The sequence below is a fragment of the Sminthopsis crassicaudata genome, chromosome 3 (assembly GCF_048593235.1).
Source record: "Sminthopsis crassicaudata isolate SCR6 chromosome 3, ASM4859323v1, whole genome shotgun sequence".
NCBI classification, from domain to species: domain Eukaryota; kingdom Metazoa; phylum Chordata; class Mammalia; order Dasyuromorphia; family Dasyuridae; genus Sminthopsis; species Sminthopsis crassicaudata.
In genome coordinates, this window is record NC_133619.1 from 647,991,631 (window position 1) to 648,014,361 (window position 22,731).

General features: G+C 41.1%; 2 protein-coding genes across 2 annotated transcripts in view; one reads left to right on the top strand and one right to left on the bottom strand.

Annotated features, from left to right (window-relative positions):
- On the top strand, positions 1-12,801 carry LOC141565045 (zinc finger protein 484-like). Its single transcript, XM_074308056.1, has 4 exons — positions 1-569; positions 1,191-1,328; positions 5,333-5,459; positions 8,082-12,801. The coding sequence occupies exons 2-4, from the start codon at positions 1,296-1,298 to the stop codon at positions 9,734-9,736; spliced, it is 1,815 nt and encodes a 604-aa protein (XP_074164157.1). The 5' UTR covers positions 1-569; positions 1,191-1,295; the 3' UTR covers positions 9,737-12,801.
- The window catches only part of LOC141565054 (uncharacterized), an 18,809-nt gene continuing 8,856 nt past the window's right edge, over positions 12,779-22,731 (bottom strand). Inside the window, 1 exon segment of the mRNA XM_074308077.1 lies at positions 12,779-21,995. Coding sequence (XP_074164178.1) covers positions 21,802-21,995 — 194 coding nt within the window. The 3' untranslated portion in view covers positions 12,779-21,801.

Consider the following 22,731-nt stretch of genomic DNA (forward strand, 5'->3'; position numbering starts at 1 on the left):
CCCACCTCCCCCATGTGTCCCGTGGGGTCCCCTGAGCTCGGGGGGCAGGAAGGCCTCAGCCCCAATCTCCCAGCCTCGGAGTCCGCCGCCTCTCTCCGGCCTGCCCCCCCTTAGAGACCTGCTTCGTCCAGCCGGGTCCGAGGAGATCCTTTGCTGCCCGCGGCGCTGCTCCCGGACCGTTTCCAGGACCCGCCCTGGCTCCCCTGGAGATCCCTCCCCCGGCCTCCCCGGGAGCTTTAGCGGGGCCGGCTCTGGGAGGGGAAGCTGGACCAGCTGATCTCCCTGGGGCTGCTGCTTCTTTGATCCTCCCAGAATTCAGGCCCCTTGAAATGCCGGGGACACTGAGGCAAGATGGAGCCTAGAGAGCTTTTAAGATTTCCTTTGGATTTGTGAGAGGGGCATGCTGCCCCGGGCCCCAAAGCGTCCCGCAAACGATGGGCCTTCTCCAGGACATAAACACAGCCAGGGCTCAGCCACCGGGGGAGACTGAGGCAGGGGCCGAGTGGGAGAGAGGGGAGCACACTGTCAGGCGAGCTCTGGCAGAGTTGGGGGAGACCCTGGGCATTCGGGTAAGTTGGGACACAGAAGAAGAAGGGCAGGATGGGAAGGACCATGAATTCTCGATGACACTAGGAGCGAGGAGCCAGGAAGTCTGAACTCCCCTCATCTTGAGTCTCCTGTTGACTGTAGAGCAACTGGCCCTCAGTCTTAAAGAAGTGGATGGGGGAAGGGAGGCCACAACTAAGGGGACTGAGGCCGAACAATTAGGGACACTGAGGCACAACACCCTCAGTAATAGTCTTAAATTTCTTTCCATGAAACCTTCGGCCCTTGACTAGGAGACGGGTTCAAGCCTCAGATGCTTTTGAGACTCGGTGAAACTGGTCTGGGACTTTTGGGGATCCACCTCCTCAACCTCCCCACTAGCAGGAGGTGGGAGATCTCCCGGACAAGCGTCCTGGAGGCTGCTTCTGGTCTTATCCCACCTTGGATCCCAGAGCCTTGGGGGGAGGGCATGAGATCACAGGAAGGGCTTAGGGAGGGAGGCAGGACTGCTTCCTGCTCAGACCCAGCTCACTTCCAGGCCTGACCCTCCCTGCTCCCTCCTGGGGTGGAGTCTCTCCTCTGAGGGTGGGGAAGGGCCACTGGTTGTCCCTGCCCTGAAAACTGTCTCTCTCTGGGCAGAGCAGCTTCCAGCCAGGGAAGGGAACCTCTGACCCAGTACTCCTCCCTCTCTGAGGTCCTTCTCCCTCCCCAGCCCAACTGGCAGAGAACCCAAGCCTAGACCCAGAGACATGGCCCCCGGCAGCCGGAGCTCCTCGTCCCAGGTGAGTGCAGTCCCTCCCCGGAGCTGAGCAGAGGGAGCCCAAGGGAGCCCAGGAAACTTCCTCCTGTCAGAGGGAGGAGTCCCTGGCAGGGCAGGAATCATCCCCCTGGCACATTTCCTGCCCCCTCAGGCTGCTCCCAGGGCTCTGAGTCCTTCTCCTTTTTCAGCTCTCAGGTCCCATCAATGAGCACTGAGAATGCCTCCCACGTGCCAAGCACTGTGCCCACCCCTGTGGGGGTGCAAAGGGAGGTTACAAACTAAGGGTCCCCGCCCCCCCCCCCCAGTCCAGTTTGGGGACAACAACTCCTCAAGGGTGTCCACACAAACCCTGTACAATGTAGACTTCCCAGAGAGAAGGCTCCACCACTTTGGGGACCTGGAAAGGCTCTTTTTTCAGAAGGTGAGATGGGAAGGAGGCGGGGAGGCCCAGGGGAGGAGGGAGGACATTCCCAGGAGGAGAGAAGGCCCTGGATGCCAGAGTTAGGGGATGGAGGGGCCTGGGCGAGGCTCAGCCAGAGCTCAGGGTCCCTGGGTCCAGGAGGAGGAGGGAGAAGACTGGCCCAACTTTGGGCTCTGGTTCTGTGGCATCTGCCATGTGTTGGGAGTCCTGGAAATAGGATTTGCTTTGACCTCATCTCTGTGAGAATTGTTAGGGTTCTTTGCTACACAGACTCTCCTCCTGAGCCTCAAGACTTCTCCTTTGCCTCCCTTAGGGGTTGTCTTGTAGGAAGACTCATAAAGCAGTTCTGGGGGAGATCTGGTTAGGACACAGAGAAAGGAAAAGGGACATTACTTAGAAAAGGAAAAAATGGGTTTGAGCATTTAGAATTAGGTCTGCTCCCATAGTTCCCCACATCAGTCCAAGGACAGTCATAGCTGCTTGAGTAGTCTCGGGGTGACTCAATATATGAAGGAGAATAATCCCCTGGGAAGTGAGTCCACGAGTATTCTTAAAGGGACTGGCAGAAGGAACATGGTGAAGGAGACTTTGTCTGTATTGATATTTAGAAGAATGAAATGGACTTATTTAAGCTTGCTTAAAAATTCACATTCAAAAAGCCCATTTCAAGGTATTGCTAGGGGGCGCAGTGAATAGAGCAGCCACCCTGAGGTCAGGAGGACCTGAGTTCAAATTTAGCCCTTGACACTTAATACTTCCTAGCTGTGTGACCCTGGACAAATCACTTAACTCCCATTACCTCAGTGGGGAAAAAAAAAAAAAGCCCATTTCCTAGACATAGGTTGGGATATGAGTGCAAATGGTGTGATTGTGTTTCCCAGAATTCAAGGAGGGAAGAGATTGGGAGGGGGAGACATCAAAAGGACCAAAAACAGCACCAGGGTGGGTGGTGAGCTTTGGTGCCATTGAGAAGTCTCCCAGTCAGGAGGGCAGGGCCTGTGGGGGGCCGAGAGCTCAGGGAAGCAGGAGTCATGGCATGGAGGGGCCCCCCAAGACCATTTCTGGTTTTATGAGGGGGAGTCAGGAAGAACAGAGGTCGGCCCCCTGACCTCTCTGATTTCTTGGCTCAGATGTACTTGGGGAGGGCAAGCACAGCCCTGCATTTTTAGGAGAAAATTCTCTGAAGCAAAAAGGGGGCGCTTCTTCCCCTCAGAGCTTCTGCCAGGAAGAGAAGTCCCAGGCAAAGTGTGCCCAGAAAAGTGGGACGTGAGGAAACAGAAGAGGCTCTTGTGACTTCTGTGTGCAGAGATCTTCCTGAGAGGGTCCAAGAGACCAGTTTTGCCTCAGTCCTGAGCCCCCAGGCTCCTCTTCTCCACTCATACTCATGGCAGAGATTAAAGTTTGACAGTAGTCTCTTTTCTACTAGAAGAGATGGCTCTTGGGGAAATTGAGATTCTGGAAGACATGTCATCCCCCTCTTTTAATCTAGTTTTATGGAACGGAGTTTGTCTTAAACTGATTAGTCCCGTGTGTCCTCTAGGGATGCTGTCATGTTTCACTTTCCATGATCATCCCTTAATGGAAAATCCTCTAAAAATTGGCCATTAAGGCAACATGTTTTGGATCAGAAAGACTCTGTGCAGTCAGTCTACAGTGCCATCTTGCTAAGTGGTTAAATGATTTTCTTACAATATCCAGGGCTGCTTTCAACTGAATGAATTTGATTTGATTACCAGTAAGTTTATGGAATTTATAGGATTATGATTCTAATGATCCTTTTCTGCTAGTTCCTTGAACCTGATCCAGTGATATCCTTAGGAAAGCAAATCCTCTTGAAATCTAGATTTTGAGAAATGAAGAATTACATTTTCATAAGATTAAACAAGGTTTACTCATTTGTACAAGCAATTAAGTGGATTTTACTTTAAAATGAATAGTAATAGTAACAGCTTTCTGTCAGGAAATGAATAAGGCAACTATCAAATCCTTGTGTTGTAGGAAGTCCTTTGGCTTTTAGCAGGGTGCTGCCTTGGCACAGACTTCAGAGCCTTAACTCAGTGTCTAAAAAATGTAATGAAAATTAGGAAAATGTAGGAAAATTCTCCAATTCCACCTGGCATGAAAGTTACTCAGCTGAGTTAATTAGATCTCAACTCAACTGAGGCTTTATTCAGTTGTTCACAAATTTAAAACTAGACAGAAAGGAAGCTAAAAGTGAAATTATACATGAGAAGTAGATGAGTCAAATGTTTTCAAGAAAATCAAAATGGCCAAAAAAAAAAAAAAAAAGTGAGAGATTTTTCTATGCAAGAAGAGAATTTCTCCTAACAAAAAACTTCTGAAAAAGGCAATCCTATCATTCTGCTGGAACTTAAAACAAATGAAATGGAAAAACATCACCAGCTAAATGCATTTCCCAAGCACAGTTCCTATATGCAGCAGGTTAGTAAATAGGTGATTCCTTCTAGCACGTCAAAGTGTTTGCAGATGTGGGCACTCTCTTGTATGATAGTGATCCATCTGTCTTTTTACTCATTCTCTTGATTTCTGATCCCCAATATTCTAGTGTTCTTGCATGATGTTGAAATCATTTGCTCATTCTCCAACCCCAGCTGGTAAAATATTACATTTTAAGAAAGGAAACTCTCCTTTCTCCATTTTTTCAATAATTCAATTTTGAAGTGAATGAAGCCATTCCATTAACAAGTCAAGGCAATTGTAAAACAAAGAGAGCAGATGTTTTTGTCCATGATCCATCCTGCCCAGTGTCATGTCAGCCCATCAGTGTTAGAATAGAGAATGCTTGACATGGCTGGAAGCAGTCTCATACTACGCTGTCATGGACATATTGGGAGTAATATATCTCTAGGATACTTTAGATTTTATCCAGTTAGGAATATTTCATGCTTTTAGGAAATTTACCAAATCTCTTTTTTCTTTCTTCTTTCCTCATTAATGAATATTCAGTTTCTATTCACCTAAGAATACAAAGTCCTATGTATATGTATATTGTATTTCATTTATACTTTATATGTAACATATATTGGTTAGCCTGCCATCTGGGGGAGGGGGGAGGAGGGAAGGAGGTGAAAAATTGGAAGAAAAGGCTTGGCAATTGTCAGTGGTGTAAAATTACCCCTGCAAATATCTAGTAAACAAACAAACAAAATAAATAAATAAATAATGGGGGGGGGGGAAGAATGCAAAGTCCTTGTCAACTTTTTCCAAACTCTTCAGGGAATTTCCTTAATATGTCACTTATGACACTTTTAATGGGAAGGAATTTCTCCTCTTTTCTCTTTCTCTTACACATATTCTCTTACTTCGCTGATACTTCACGATCATTTTCCCTCCTTTCATCAAGACGAGCATTGTACAGTAAGAAATCTTTCAGCATTACTTCAAACAGAAAAGACATTTCTCAGTATCCCATTGGGCTCTGAATGCCTGGTTGCTAAGTGTTGACTGTGACAGATATAAAGGTCATGTGAATTTTGGTAGACAAATCCCAACTCTGGTTCAGTTTCCTCCTCTGGGTTGATGAAAGTTGGATCAGATAGACTCTGGAGTCTCAGCTCAAAATCTTGTGCCTTTTGATGGTTTAGGAGTTGGTGACCTTCAAGGATGTGATGATGGACTTCACTGAGGAGGAGTGGGAGATCCTGGACCCTTCTCAGAAGGAGTTGTACAAGGAGGTCACACTGGAGAATGTCCAGAATCTGCTGTCCCTGGGTAAGGACCATTTCCTGTCTTTTCTTGGTTTTAGTTGTCAGGCCAAATATAGCATAAGCAGGAGAGAATGGATGCATATTCTGAGGCATCTCAGCCTTAGATGCTAGGTCCTCTGGGTGCTCCAACTCTTCATCCACATTGTTCTTACAAGTCCTTGTAGCCTTTTTAAAATGAATCATTTCCTTCCAGTTCAACAGCTGGAGCCATAGATGATTAGGGTTATTTGCCAGGAATACCATGTACCTGGTTGTGTTCATTACAGATACATTGGAATTAATTTGGATACTCTCATTGTTGATGAGAGCCACATCCATCTGAATTGATCATCATTGTTGAAGTGTATAATGATTTCCTGGTTCTGCTCAGTTCCCTCAGCATCAGTTCATGTAGGTCTCTCCAAGCCTCTCTGTATTCATCCTGCTGGTCATTTCTTACAGAACAATAATATTCCATAACATTCATATACCATAATTTACCCAACCACTCTCCAATGGATGGGCATCCCTTCAATTTCCAGTTTCTGGCCACTACAAAAAGAGCTGCCACAAACATTTTGGCACATACAGGTCCCTTTCCCTTCTTTAATCTCTTTCAGATATAAGCCCAGTAGTAGCACTGCTGGATCACAGGGTATGCTCGGTTTGATAACTTTTTGGATTTCCAAATTGCTCTACAGAATGGTTGAATCCATTCACAACTCCCCCAACAATGCATCAATGTGCTAGTTTTCCCACATCTCCTCCAACAACATTCATCATTATCTTTTTCTGTCATCTTAGGCAATCTGAGAGGTGTGTTGTGGTACCTCAGTTGTCTTAATTTGCATTTCTCTGATTGATAATGACTTGGACCATCTTTCCATATGACTAGAAATGATTTTAATTTGTTCATCTGAGAATTGTCTTTCATATTCTTTGACCATTTATCAAGTGGAGAATGGCTTGATTTCTTATAAATTAGAGTCAATTCTCTATGTATTTTGGAGATGAGGCCTTTATCAGAATCTTTTGGTGTAAAAATGTTTTCCCAGTTTATTGCTTTCCTTCTAATCCTGTCCGCATTTGTTTTATTTGTGCAAAAGCTTTTTAACTTAATAGAATCAAAATTTTCTATTTTGTGATCAATAATGGCCTCTAGTTCTTCTATGGTCACAAATTCCTTTCTCCTCCACAGATCTGAGAGGTAAACAATCCTATGTTCTTCTAATTTATTTATAATCTCATTCTTTATGCCTTGATCATGAACCCATTTTGACCTTATCTTGGTGTATGGTGTTAAGTCTGTGGCAATGCCTACTTTCTGCCATTCTAATTTCTAATTTTCCCAGCAAATTTTGTCAAATAATGAATTCTTAGGGACTTTAGATTTGTGTTTGATTAATTCTTGATGTCTCATTGAGTAATGCCCTTCCATTTGTTGAAATCTACTTTTTTGTGAATTTCTTTAGTTACCTTTTTTATCTCCTTTTGGCCAATTGAATTTTTCAATGACTTGTGTTCACTGAATTTTTTTATTCCATTTCACCAGTTCCACTTCTTAGGGGGTAGTTCTCTCTTCCATTTCACTAATCCTGTTTTTCAGGGAGCTGTTTTCTTTTTCCATTTTGCCAAATCTGTTTTGACAAGAGTTTTTTCCTTTAGACAATTTCAGTTTCTTTGGTCATTTCTGTATAGATGAGCATCTATTCATTTTCCTACAAAAAGAGGCTTCAGTTATTTTTGCACTTATGGGTCTTTTTTCCCTTGCTTTTGATATCGTTGGTATGCAGACCCAGTGGGGTTACTGCTGAATCACAGGATATGCAGAGTTTTTTTTATCCCTTTGGACCTAATCCCAAATTGCTTTCCAAAATGATTGGATCTGGTCACAATTCCACCAACAGTGAATTAGCTTTCCCCTCCTCCCTTCCCACATTCCTCATTATCCTTTCCTGACTTCCTAGGTGATATGATAGGTGTGAGGTCTCCTGAGAGTGCTACCCAGGTGTTCAGACCATCTCTCCAGGATGCTGTTGGTGTCACTGATCAATGTGGCTCCATCAGCTCTGAGTAGTTCAGCTTCCCCTGATTAGGCCTTTGGCCCATAAATAGATTTCAGCCATTCTAAATGCAGTCCACACAAACCATGCCGTCTGAATTTGCCACCATTTGCAACAGACCAGTTTGTATATTTCCAAGTGTTCCGTCCCAGAGGAGTAACAACAAATCTCTGAAAGGTGATCAGTCCTTTTCAGCTGAAATGTTGCAAATCTTGCTGCTTCTAAGTGAGAAACAAACTATTGTCCCCTGGAGAATCAGTTTGATCTGTTGATATTGAATCTGGCTGTTATCTTGGCCTATTGCTGCCCTTTCTTTTCAAGGCCCAGGACTCTTCTGTGTCCATCTCCTGGGTCACTTTCACATCCTGTAGGTCTCTTCTCCTCACAGAGAGCCAGTCTATTAAATGCCAGTTTTTGCTACAAGAAGATATCGATGAAATTTTACTCTTTTGAGGTTAGTAAGCAGAAGGGCATGAGCTACCTAAGTCTTTAAGTCCTCATTGCTTTTACTTTTAATACTTTGTGTATCCCTTTTTTTTTTTTTTTTTTTTTTGCTTTTCTGTTTGATGGTTTGTTTTTTTCAGATGTGGAGCCCAACTTTGAATGGAATGAGATGAATAGACACCTGGGACTTATTGTGGAAGAATGTGACCTGCAAGGATTCATGAAGGATGGTCCCTGTGCCTTGACTCTGAAGGAAATCCATGCCTTTAACATTGAAGTAGATAATCTGAAGTTTGACTGTGAATTGGATGAAAGTAGAAAGAATTTCAGGCAATTTTCTTCGCTAAATCACTATAAGAAAATGAATTCAGGGCAGGACTGGCTTGTGGATAGTGAATATCAGAAATGTTTTCCTGAAAAGGCAGACCGTTTTCATTCTCAGAAGAAACCTACTGAAATTCTAATGAATCCAGGTACTCAAGGGAAAATGGCCTTCAGCAAGAGTTTAGACCTTACCAGACATCAGAAAAATGACCATGGGGAAATGCTTTGTGTGGGTAGTCAAGATGGAAAGGCCTTGAGTCAGACCTCTAAGCTCATAACTCAGCAGGCAATTCATATAAGAAAGCAACCTGATGAGTATGATGAATATCAAGCAATGTCATCCCATCATTCATCTCTTCCTTACCAATGTTCAGTTAATCCTGGAATGAAAAAACCTTTACCTGGTGAGTGGGGGAAAGCTCATAGTTGGAACTCAGACCTTGATAGATGTCAGAAGATTCATCCTGGAGAGTTTTATAAATATAATGAAGGTGCGAAGACCTTCCCTACACCTAAGGGAATCCACACTGGTGAGAATACTTTTAAATGTAACCAGTGTGGAAAGCCTTTTGCATCTAGTTCCACTCTTAGTAAGCATCAAAGAATCCACACTGGGGAAAAACTATATAAATGTAATCAATGTGGAAAGACTTTCACACAGAGTGCCAGTCTTGCTAGACATCAGAGAATCCACACTGGGGAAAAACTATATAAATGTAATCAATGTGGAATGGCTTTCACACAGAGTGCCACTCTTGCTGGACATCAGAGAATCCACACTGGGGAAAAACCTTATCAATGTAATCAATGTGGAAAGGCTTTCATACAGAGTGCCAGTCTTGCTTTACATCGGAGAATCCACACTGGAGAGAAACCTTATAAATGTAATCAATGTGGAAAGGCTTTCATAGATCACTCCACTCTTGCTAGACATCGGAGAATCCACACTGGAGAGAAACCTTATCAATGTAATCAATGTGGAAAGGTTTTCACAGACAGTTCCAGTCTTGCTAGACATCAGAGAATCCACACTGGGGAAAAACCTTATCAATGTAATCAATGTGGAAAGGTTTTCACACACAGTACCAGTCTTGCTAGACATCAGAGAATCCACACTGGGGAAAAACTATATAAATGTAATCAGTGTGGAAAGGTTTTCACCCATAATTCAGGGCGTGCTTTCCATCAGAGAATGCACACTGGAGAGAAACCTTATCAATGTAATCAATGTGGAAAGGCTTTCAAACGGAGTACCAGTCTTGCTGGACATCAGAGAATTCACACTGGGGAAAAACCTTATCAATGTAATCAATGTGGAAAGGCTTTTACCCTCAATTCAGGGCTTGCTTCCCATCAGAGAATCCACACTGGAGAGAAATCTTATGAATGTAATCAATGTGGGAAAACTTTTACACAAAAGGGACATCTTAGAATACATCAGAGAATCCACACAGGAGAGAAAACTTCATAAGTTTAATCAGTGTGGAAAGGCTTTCACACAGATTGCCAGTCTTGCTGGACAACAGAAAATGCACACAGGAGAGAAACCTTATAAATGTAATCCATGTGGAAAGTGTTTCACATACAATAGAAATCTTACCAGACATCAGAAAGTCCACATGGAAGATACACCTTTTGAATGTAATCAACGTCGAAAAGCTTTTACACATGGTTCCTGTCTGGCTAGACTCCTGAGAACTCACATTGGAAAGAAACCATTTGAAAGTATTCAGTGTGGAAAGGCTTTTGCACAGAAGTGAAATCTTGTTGAACATCAAAGAACCCACACTGGAGAGAAACATCTTGAATGTAGTCAGCGAGGAAAGGATTTCAAATTAAGGTCCTTTCCGGCAACATGAGAGAATCCTCCCAGGAGAGAAAAGTTATAAATGAAATTAATGTGGAAAGGCACTGAGCTACAAATCCAAGATTGGTAAACATCAGAGAATCCTCAGGAAGGAGAAGGATTATGATAATAATAAACATGAGATGATTTCCCGGAGAGTGGCTGTATATGAGGCAGTCCACACTGTAGAGAAACCTTATAAGAAATTCAATGAGGAAAGGCTTTCAGCAAAGGCAGGGGCCCAAGGCGAAGCTCAGTAACAAATATTTAATGGCAGCACAAAGAAAACTCTATTCTACTGACAGAGTATATGCAGGAGGCAGTACCCTTTGGCATGTCTTTGCTTCCATTGTGGATACTCCAGACATCAGGTGTGATGGTGGGAGTGGACTGGGAAGAAGGCTCAGTGGGGGAATCAGGCTGAGAGCCAGGGAGGAGTTCTGTCCCTGAAATACCCCACTGAACATGGAGTAGTCACCACCTGGAGGAGCATAGAGATCTGGGGCCATGCTCTGTATAATGCATTCCATGAGACCACCAAAGAGCCCCCTGTGATGCTCACAGAAGTCCCCTGACACCATGAGAAAGAAAGGATGACAGATTATGTTTGAGACCTTCAGCTCCCTGCCACGTTCCCTGCCATCCAGCCTGGCTGTCTCCCTGCCTCTGGCTATGCCCCTGGGGTTGTGATCAACTCTGGGGATGATGGGAAACATCCAGTGTCTGTGTTTGAAGGTGACATCCTTGCAGGAGCCAAACTCTTCCTGGCTCTGATTGGCTGTGACCTGACCGATTCTCGCATGAAGATTTGGATCCAGGACATTTTCCCTCCTATAGCAACTGAGAGCCAACTGTGAGATCCTGAGCCTGGGCCTTTGCCACATGCAGCTGCCACTGGAAAAGAGCCCTGAGCTCCCGGAGGGTCAAGTCATCCTGCTTGATAAAAAGCAGCTAGTTAACATCAGTCCAGATGTGGGAGAGGAGGGTGGGGTGGAGAAGGTACAGGTATTTTTCTCTATGGAAATGATGTGATATCTTTTAAAAAAAGTTACCTTTATGTCTTCTGCCCTCATTTGTGTAATTGCCTAAATTGCCTCCTGCCCTAACAAGGAAAGACAGGAAAACATTAGAGACTTCCCTGGAATATTATGGGATTGATGCCAGTACTTGGGGCACTGGAGGAGCATTTCATGTTCCCTGATTTAAGACCAGTTCAAATAACAGTGTGCACATTAAAGAGACTTCAAGAAAATGAATTTCAGACACCTGCTTTCTGCAGCGGTTTAGTCTGTTTAGATTGTCATTTCTCAGGGTTTTTTTGAACCCACTTGGAGACTCCCAATTGGTAATTGTCAACCTTTTCTTTTAGGAAGCTGGTTTAGAGGAAAATATAAGCCATGGAACAATTATCATGGTATTGAAATAATCTTGCTACCCTTTAGTGGTCCAGGTCATAAAGTACTAAATTTCTAAGCCTCAACAACTAAGTAGAGGAAACTGAAGCAGAAAAAGGACTTGTCTCAAACTCACATGACCTTTACAGTGGCACAGTCATTAAGAGCCTAAAAAAAGACCGAAAAGGATGTCCATTTGAAATGACAATCATGTTGGGAAAATACCTTACTACGAAACGGTTCTCCCTATGGAATCAAGGAGAAGGTCTGTGTTCTCCCATTAAGGTTTGAGAGTCTGTGAAGGCAAAAGATGGAGGGTGATGTGAAATTCCTGCTCACCAGAAGTGTCCCAAAAGGTATGTGAAGAAAATTCTAGAAAGAGTTTGTGAGAAGCCACCAAGTCCTGTGCATTCTGGGGAGAAGAAGGGAGAACATTACCAGTCATCACTGAGGAGAGAGCAAAGAAAAACAGATCCTAGGGAATTTCCTGAAAAACTGAAGTTGTCTTATTTAGATGAAACATGAAGAATATTGTTAAGAGATAGTAATCACAGGAAGAGAATTGAAATATTGAAAATTTATTCTTTTGAGCTCCCTTTTCATGTGGGTGTAGCCCCCTTTAAGATTCCTTATTCTGATGTACAACTTCCTTTGGGACTGACCCTTGATTTACAAGATCTGGTCAAAACTACCCTTTTGTATTCCAAGGGGAAAGATCCGTATCTGAGCCAGTTTGGGTTTGTACCCAGCCTCCACTATCTGCTCATGTTTCCCCAAAACAGTTTCTTCCTTATCTGAAAAGCAAGCCAAGAACTTGGTATTGCCTTAAGCTCCTAGAAGCAAATAAAAGAACCAAGCTAGAATCATCCCTTGGCAGAGAGTTGAAAGATGCCAACAACCATGCTTTGCATCACAGACTCTCTGTCCTGCCACCTCTGGTGTATTTCTTCCTCTGCCTAATACATTTTGCTAACCAGACTTTAACCTTATTTCCAAACCCTACAATAAACTTCTTTTTATCAATCTAGGTTTTCGGGCATGTAAATTCATTTACAGGGGACTCTTGCCACTGCTAGACCTCCCCAACACTGTTTCTTCCTTATCTGAAAAGCCCGCCAAGAATTTGCCCACTGCCCTAGGCTTCTTGAAGCAGATAAAAGAGCCAAGGTGAAATCATCCCTTGGCAGAGAGTTGAAAGATGCCAGCAACATGCTTTGCATCAGAGACTCTCTGTCCTGCCACTTATGGTGTATTTCTTCCTCTAATACCTTTTACTAACCAGACTTTAACCTTGTTTCCAACCCCTGTAATAAAGCTCTTTTTATCAATATAGGTTTTCAGGCCTGTAAATTAATTTACACAGGGGACTCTTGCTGCCACTAGACCTCATTTAACTTTATATCATTGCGCTGAATCCTAAGGAGTTGCAGGGGAGCTCAGTTGGACTCCCTGTACTCCAATCCTCCCACTAGCCCACAATTAATCCTAATTTTATTGACGTATAAACCTCATTGTTAGGTATTTACCTCATCATTTTGCTTCCCTGACAAAAGTCCTCGGAAACTGGACATAATTTGGGTACCGGACGGAACTCTGGACAAGGTAAAAGATTTTTTCTTTTCCTATTTTGCAGTGGACATCCAAGCTACTTCAGGTTGGATCATTGTTAGAGCTCTACACTCGGGCACAACTCTTTACCAATTAATGTGATTGAGGAAAGGTCTCCTTTTGTCTCACTCTCTAGTCTCTACAGATAAGAGAGTAGCTGCAAGAATTTGGAAAACTAAAAGCTTTTACCTGTCCACATTCTCCACACACCTCTGACTTTAAAATTCTTCCTTAGCAGATGCTGGGTCTGGAGAAGTTTGCTTCCATAGACAAAAGACCTTCTTTTGCATCTCAAAGCAGTTCTAATCCTTTTTTTTTTTTTTTTTTTTTTTTTTTTTCACCAGAAAGCTAACTCTCAGGCCTCTGACTCTGGAGGAATCCTCTCTTTTTCATGGCTGTTTTCGAAATATAAATTTGACTCAAATGTCCTTATGTTTTTGCCAACTGACTTTACTGTGAGACCAGGGACCCAAGGTAAGATAACAATAAAAACAGCCAGGATTTCCATAGTGATTTCATGTTTGCAAAGTGTTTCATAATTATTGTCCAAGGTAATCTTCATGTCCACCCTGGGAAGCAGATGCACTTGTTATCCCCATTCTACAGATGGGGAAACTCAGGCAGGATCAGGTTACATGACAGGCCAGGAAGGGCCAGAGAAGGAACTAGAACTCAGGCCTTGTGGTTCCAAATACAACATTTAATCCATGGCACCACCGAACAGCATAAAAAGAGATTACAGAAATTTATGTCTGATTAGCAAAACATTTATGCAAGGATATTTTGTGCCAGAAACCACAAAATGAACATGAAGTAATTGGGGAATGGCTGAAGGAATCATAGTCTATGAATATCAAGAATGATTAAGGAGCGTTGACAAACATTAAGATTTGAGACAAAAACCATTACATCTACTGAGTTTTATGCAGTTAAAAAGCTGACTTACTGGGGACCCCCACTCAAAACTGAATCAGTATTAATCATTCCATTATGATTTTATGGTAGACAAACATTGTTACTGATTTTTCATTTAGTTATATTTAATAGTAAGGACAAGCATGAGTAATTCAATGTTGTATGAATTATATAGGAATGGACCTTCTGTTGGAGGCTTTGGGTAGACTTCATGCTTCTATAATAAAAATTATTGCCATAATAGGCACGAGGCCTATTTCCATTACTTTACTATTGTGAAAATTACAAGAACTCTCTCCATCCAGTTTCCCTACAGGCCAATCTGGCACGGTGGAAAGTCCCTAAGTTCTCCCTGAAATGTTCTTGGGTATGTGCAATCTCTAGCTGCCCAACCCTAGGAATGGCTCATCCATCTCCTGATCACTGAAAGCCCCATCATCCCTGGCCCAAGTCAAGGAGGGACATCATCCAGCTTATGACCATCTAGTCAGTGGATAGATTTCCTGAACTGGCCATCCTGAAACCCTATGGCCCTGGTGGTATCCATATTTTACCCAATGCATTTTATAGTAACCAATGAAATGCCGTTCTATTGTTAGGATACTTGTATTCTTGTAACAGAGCCCTAAAACAAGGAGCACCTCAGATAGGAGGGCCAGGTCTGGGGTCTGCATAGTTAGAGACTCCTCTAATAAAGGGTTTAGGCTTAGAACTCTGCCTCAGTTTCTCCTGCAGGCTGTTTTAGGTGATTCCCCTCCCCTCACAACAGGATGGAAATTTGGCCTATTTCATGAGTATTTCATTATGCTGAAAGTCTAATGAAGGTATGCTGCAGGAGGCCTTCCCTTGTGAATGAGATTCCCAAGTTTCATCTCCAGCAGGATTTCTGCAGAGGACAGTCAAGTATCAGCTTTAGGAGAAGCTCTTCCTCCAAGCACAGCCTTTATCCATCTTCCTTCCACTAGAATAAGGTTATCTGCTAATCCTCCTCCAGAGAAAAGCACAGCCACATGAACCTATTTCTAAGACATTTCAATGTATTTTCAGAGAGAAAATTTTCTGGTTGAGATGATCTCTGGTTGAAAGCCTTCCATTACTAAGTGCCCAGGGATCTGCTGCTCAATGTAATCTCTCCCATAGGGGAAAAACACTGAATTCCATTTGAGTGTCTTTGCTTATCCATGACAATGATCAGATTTTTGCCTTACATGAACTCTGAGGTGGGAAATAAGAGATGATTGGTGCGGGAAGGTATTACCACATTGGTCATGTGCATGAGGTCTCCCTCAAGTGGGGACCCTCTTCTCTTAAATAGGCTCAGAAGTATGTCAAAGCTATGGTTTGGCTCCAGTGTGGATTGTCTAATATTTAGCAAGATTGGAGCTCAGAATGAAATTATTTCACATTGAATACATTCAAAAAACTTCTCTCCAGTGTGGGTACTATGATGTTGAGCAGTACTTACTATTTGTCTGAAAGCCTTTCCTCATTGAATACATTTAAAGGGTTTCTCTCCCATGTGGATTGTAACATATAGAGCCAGATGGGAATTCTTTGTGGAATCATTTCATGTTTATTATTATCATAATGCTTCTCCTTAGTGAGGAATCTCTGATGTTTGGATTTATAGCTGAAAGCCTTTCAACATTAATTTCATATATAAGTTTTCTCTCCAGGATGGATTCTTTAATGTGCAACTGGAAAGGATCTTAATGTGAAGTCCTTTCCTCTGATTACATTAAAAATGTTTCTCTCTAGTGTAGGTTCTTTGATGTTCAACAAAGTTTCACTTCTGTGGAAAAGCTTTTCCACACTGAACACTTTCAAAAAGTTTCTTTTCAATGTGAGTTCTCTGGTGTCTTACAAAACAGGTACTGTGTGTAAAAGCCTTTCCATTTTGATTACATTCAAAAGGTGTCTCTCCTGTGTGGATTCTCTGATGTTTGCTAAGATCTTCCTTGCATGTGAAAGCCTTTCCACATTGATTACACTTATAACAATTTTCTCCTGTGTGGATTCTCTGATGTTCTGCAAGCTTGTAATTACATTTGAAAGCCTTTCCACATTGATTACATTTAAAAGGTTTCTCTCTAGTACGGATTCTCTGATGCATACTAAGAGATGCAAAAGTCTTTCCACAGTGATTATATTCAAAAGGATTCTCGCCAGTGTGGAATCTGTCAGGTACAGATAGAAAAAATTGCTGTGTGAAGATCTTCCCACTTTCATTTTATTTATAAAATTCTCCAGGATGAATCTTCTGAGATTTATCAAGGTCTGAGTTCCACCTAAAAACCTTCCCACACTCACCAAAAGATGATTTTTTTCATTCCAGGGTCAACTCTTGATTGATAAAGAAGAGATGAATGATGAGATGAAATTGCTTGACATTCATTATGCTCATTAGGGTGCTTTCTTATCTGAATTGCCTGCTGAATAATGGGCTTAGAGATCTAACTCAAGGCCTTTCCACATTGACTACCCACACAAAACATTTCCCATTATCATTTTTGTGATGTCTAGTGAGTTCTGAATTCTTGCTGAAGGGCATTTCCCATTAGTTATCTTCTCCTGGGAATCAAAAAGCTCTGCCTCTTCAGGAAAATGTTTCTGATATTCACTATCCAGAAGCCACTTATTCCCTGAATTCATTTTCTTATACTGATTTAGGAAAGAAAATTGACTGAATTTCTTTCTCCTTTCAGCCCATTCACAGTCAGTCTTTGGATTATCTACTTGGATATTAGAGACATGGATTTCCCTCAAAGTCAAGGCACAGGAACCATCCTTCATGAATCTTTGCAAGTCACATTCTTCCACAAAAATTCCCAGCTTTCTCATCATCTTATTCCATTCAAACTTGGGCTCCACAATTGAAGAAAACAAATCATCAAACACAAAGGCACAAAAAGGGATACACAAATAATTAAAAGCAAAAGCAATGATAATTTAAGGCTTAGGTAACTCATGCCCATATCCTTATTAACATCAATAGAATAAAACTTCGGGGATATATGCTTATATCAAAAACTGGCATTTAACAGACTTTTTTTCTCTTTAAGGAGAAGAGCTCTACAGGATGTGAAAGGGACTTAGGAGATGGACACAGCAGAGTACTGGTCCTTCAACAGAAGGGACAGACACAGGGCAAGATAACTGCCAGACTCAATATCAACAAATTAAAGTGATTGTCCATGGGAGAAGAGTTTGTTTCTAACTTGGAGGAAACAGGGTTTGGGACATTTAAGCTCAAAAGGACTGGGCAGCTATCAGAGATTTGTAGTACAGTACCTTAGTTACTCATCTGGGACAGAACACTTGGAAATATCCAAACTGGTCTGATGCAAATGGTCGGGAAATTGAGATGGTATGAAACAAAATCTCAGAACTCTACAGGACCTGCAAATAAGTTGCTTCAATCATAGAAGAAGCCAGCATTTAACTCCACCAAAAGCTAAGGGGAAACTTGAGAGACATCCAGAATTCTGGGCTCAGTAAGAGGCCACATAAAATTCGGGTTTGTGCTGATAGTTTAACAATGCCCGAGAGCCATTTATGGGCCAAAGACCTAATAGGGTGAACCTGAACTACTCAGTGCTGATGGAGCCACATTGATCAGTGATACCAACAGGATCCTGGAGAGATGGACTGAACATTTCTGTAGCACTCTCAGGAGATCATGGGTATTACCACCTCATACCTCCCATATCATCTCAGATGACAGGAAAAGATAATGAAGAATGTTGAAAGGGATGAGGGGAAAGTGGGATGCTAATATGCTGTTGCTGGAGTTGTGACCAGATCCTTCCATTCTGGAAAGCAATTTGCCATTAGGCCAAAGGAATATAAAACTCTGCATATCCTGTGACTCAGCAGTAACACACTGGGTCGGAATACCAAAGAAATCATAAATGAGGGAAAAGGACTCAAAAGTGAAAAATATGTGTAGAACTCCTTTTTGTGTGGCAAAGAATAGGAAAATAAATAGATGCCCATCACTTGAGGAATGGCTAAAGGAACAGAAATGATCTCAAGAAAACAACACCTCTCAAAATAGATTTGGCCAGATGGAAAGAGAAGAACTTCTTGAAAAACAGCATTGGTGAAATGGAAAAGAGAACAACTCCCTAAAAAATGCTGATGAGTAATGATATTAAAGTTCTGATTGTCAGCTTTCTCACTTTTATTACTTGTAGAAAGCATTTCTTCAGTATCACTTGTCTGATGGCCATTGACATTGCACTTCACAGCTATATCCCATTGATTACCTGGAACCAATGGCTCTACCTCTTCAGTGAAGCATTTCTTGTACTCAGTACACTGAAGATAATTATTTCCTGAGGTCACTTCCTTACAATGATTTAGGATAGAAGACCATCAGAATCTCTTTCCAATTTCATACAATTCCCAATCACTCTTTGGATATCTATCTACTTTGGAATAAAATCATACAATTCCTTCAAATTGCAGTCACAGACACCATCATCCGTGACTCTTTGCAGGTCATGTTCTTCCACAAAAATTCCCAGCTTTCTATTCATCTTGTAGTGCTCTGGTTGGTTTTCTGGAGGTCTCTAGACCAGCCTTCATTTCAATTTTATAATCTCCATGAGAATAGCCAGGTGTTAAAGTCCAAATTCTTTATTGTCTCCTTGTCTGGGGCCCAGGCTAGCTTGGTCTCAGTGAAGGAAATGCAGGAGGATAGGCTAGCCACCATGGTGGTGGGAGATGGAGTGAATCTCTCTCCGTGGTTCTGAGAGCTTGAGCTCCAGCCTCCAGTCTTCAGAGTCTGACCCTAGCTGAATTTGTCCCAGCTTATATGCTCTATTATAATTAAATAATTTACAGTATACTGAGTATAAACCAATCATTATATCACCAGGGAACCATTATTTGTTGTAAGATTAAATCAAGTCATATTTAATTCTTAATCACCATGCTAAACTAGAAAACCATTCTCTTATCAATTCCACTTAGTTAGCACCTTGTCAAAATCCTTGTTTCAAGTGCAGAGTTTTGGCCCATAACATTATCTCATTTACTGTGAATCCAGTTTCCACATCTGAAGAAGACAAACATATATACACAAAAAAGACATATACACATATAAATACAAAATAGCAATGTTACATAAGAGTCATTGCATTGTCACCAAACTAAATATACAAATTTTTATAGGTGTATTCAGTGTAAACAATGGCTCTTAATACCCCAAGTCATTTTTCAGAAGATACAGATTGGAGGTAGCTAGGTGGTGCAGTGGATAAGCTCCAGTCCTGAAATCAGGAAGACATAAGTTCAAATATGGCCTCAGACACTTGGCATTTCCTAGCTTTGTGACCCTCATTAAGTCATTTACCCTCAATTGCCTCAGCAAAAAAATAAAATAATAATAATAATAATAATAATGAAAAAAGTAATAGACGATATGTGAGATGTGCATTTCAAACTAGAGACTTATATCCTTTCCCAATGAAATATATACATTGAGCAAAGGCAGGGGCCCAAAGCCAAGATGACTACCAAATGCCAATAGATTAGAGTCTTCTTTGTGCTGGAATAGTTTTTGCTATTTTAGAGGGAAAACTGAGCCAAAACACAACATAAAGTTGTAGAGCAGATAAGGAATAGACAGCTTTCAAAGATTTGTTGGATAGTATCAGGCTTATTCATCTGGGAAAAAGATAAACATCCAAATTGATTTCATGAAAATAATGGGGAAATTCAAAAGATATTAAATGAATAATGAGAACTCTACAAGATTTACAAGATTACAAGTAATTTAGATCATGCATATTAAACTCTCCCAAAAGTTTAAGCAAGGGTTACAGATTTTTGGCCCAGTATATAGACAGATAAATTTCATTTTTACATTGAGTCTAACAATCCAAAGTTCTTTTATGATGCCCTGAAGACTATTTATGGACCAAAGAGCTAACTAAGCTGCCCAATGCTGATGGAGCTACATTGATGTGTGACAAGGATGTGATAATGTAAGAGATGGGCTGAACTGTTTCATAAAGTTCTCAATACACCATCAACCACTGTTGAAGCTATTAACCATTAATTTTAGGTTGTATTCCATTCCTCTTTACCATTCATGATTTGATGGCATCTCCAGTCTCCAGCTCTTTGTCACTCAAAAAGAGAGGTGCTATCAATTTTTTAAGACATAGAAATTTAAGAAATGACAAGCAGGATGAATATAGAGAGGTTTGGAGAGATTTATATGAACTGATGCTGAGTGAAATGAGCAGAACCAGGAGATCATTATACACTTCAGCAACTATACTGTATGACGAAGCATTCTAAGGGAAGTGGATATGTTTGACAAAAAGAAGATCTAATTCAATTCCAATTGATCAATGATGGACAGAATTGGCTACATCCAGAGAAGGAACACTGGGAAATGAGTGTAAATTGTTTACATTTTTGTTTTTTCTTCCCAGGTTATTTTTACCTTCTGAATCCAATTCTTCCTGTGCAACAAGACAACTGTTCAGTTGTGCACACATATATTGTATCTAGGATATACTATAACATATTTAACATGTATAGAACTGCCTGCCATCTAGGGGAGGAGGTGGACGGAGGGAAGGGAAAAATTAGAACAGAAGTGAGTGCAAGGGATAACATTGTAAAAAATTACCCATGCATATGTACTGTCAATAAAAAGTTATAATTATTAAAAAAAAAAAAAAAGGTATAAGCTGGCTCTCAAAAAAAAAAAAAAAAAAAAACATATAAATTTGTTTCTTTTTCCCCTAATTACCTTGGCAAACAGACCTTATAGTGTATTTTGTAGTGGAAGAGTAAACATAGTTTTATAACTCTTTTATCACAATTACAGATTGTTCTCCAAATTAAATGGATCACTTCATAATTTTAGCAACAATGTATTAGTGTTCCAAACGTGATATCAAAATGGTTTTTTTTGATTTGCATTTCCTTAATAGTAAGTTAGAATATTTTCTCATATGGCTGTAAACAGTTTTAATTTCTTCATCAGAAACTATCTGTTCCTGTCTCTTTGAGTGTTTGAGACATGAGATCTTCAACTGAGAAATTTTCTCTAGAAAGGGCCCTTTGTTCTTCTCCATCAATTAACTGACCCTGCCCTTCACTGTGCCAGAGGTGAAAGCTTTGGAAGCAGAGATTCCAGGCGAACCCAGCTGCCCCCAGGGCTTGCTCTTGGCTAACTTAGCAGAGGCTGCCTACAATATCTAAGACTTCATTTGGTACAAATCTCTACCTAGAGAGATGAGGTCCTTCCTAAAATCCTCTTAAGGTTTTGAAAACTTCTAAAGTTTTGGCCATTTTTGCTGCTCAAAATGAATGTTAAGATATTTATTTTTTGTTTTAGAGGATATTCTTAGGGAGCTAAGTATTTCCTTTTCTATTGTGTCTAATATTTATCAAGATTGGAGCTCAGAGTGAAATCATTCCACATTGAACACATTCAAAACACTTCTCTCCAGTGTAGCTACTGTGATGTTGAGCAGGACTATTTGTCTGGAAGCCTTTCCTCATTGAATACATTTATAAGTTTTCTTTCCAGTGTGGATTGTCTCATATATAGCCAGATGAGAAGTCTTTGTAAAATTACTTCATGTTTATTATTATCATAATACTTCTCCTAAGTGTGAACTCTGTTTACCAATCTTGGGATTTCTAGCTGAATGCCTTTCCACAAAAATTTCATTTATAAGCTTTCTCTCCAGTGTCAATTCTCTGATGTGCAGCTGGAAAGAACTTTTGTGTGAAATCCTTTCCTCACTGATTACATTGAAGGTGTTTTTCTCTAGTGTGGGTCCTTTGATGTTCAACAAGATTTGACTTACGGGCAAAAGTCTTTCCACACTGAATACTTTCAAAAGGTTTCTTTCCAATGTGAGTTTTCTTGTGTCTTACAAGATGGGCACTATGTGGAAAAGTCTTTCCATATTGATTACATTCAAAAGGTGTCTCTTCCATGTGGATTCTCTGATGTTTGCTAAGATCTCTTGTAATGTTCTCTTTAAAATGTAATGTTCTCTGTTGAGGTTTTCTTGAGGTCTCGGGAGGTAGCCTCCCTTTCAGTTCATTAATCACCACAAGTACAGCCAGGTGTTAAAGTCCTAATACTTTATAGTCTCTTTCAAAGTGTTGTTTCAGGATGAATACAGAGAGGCTTGGAGAGACTTACATCAACTGATGCTGAGTGAAACGACCAGAACTAGGAGATCATTATACACTTCAACAATGATATTGTATGAAGATGTATTCTGATGGAAGTGGATATCTTCAGAGAAGAGCTAATCCAATTCCAATTGATCAATGATGGACAGAATCAGCTACACCCAGAAAAGGAACATTGGGAAATGAGTGTAAACTGTTAGCTTTTTTTTTGTTTTTCTCCCCAGATTATTTTTACCTTCCGAATCCAATTCTTCCTTTGCAACAACAAAATTCGGTTCTGCACATATATATTGTATCTAGGATATATTATAACATATTTAGTATGTATGGGAATGCCTGCCATCTAGGGGAGGGGGTGGAGGGAAGGAGGGGAAAAATTCGGAACAGAAGGGAGTACGAGGGATAATGTTGTAAAAAATTACCTATGCATATGTACTGTCAAAAAAATGTTATAATTATAAAATTAATTTTTAAAAAAGAGTCTTATTTCCTTTCCTGGGGCCCAGTTAGCTTTCTTAGAGACCT

What these genes read in the sequence shown, in the direction of transcription:
- LOC141565045 (XM_074308056.1), top strand. Translation starts at nt 1,296, where the DNA reads ATGGCCCCCGGCAGCCGGAGCTCCTCGTCCCAG. An exon ending in GCCGGAGCTCCTCGTCCCAG is followed by an intron (nt 1,329 to 5,332) that starts GTGAGTGCAGTC and finishes TTGATGGTTTAG; the next exon opens with GAGTTGGTGACCTTCAAGGA. An exon ending in CCAGAATCTGCTGTCCCTGG is followed by an intron (nt 5,460 to 8,081) that starts GTAAGGACCATT and finishes TGTTTTTTTCAG; the next exon opens with ATGTGGAGCCCAACTTTGAA.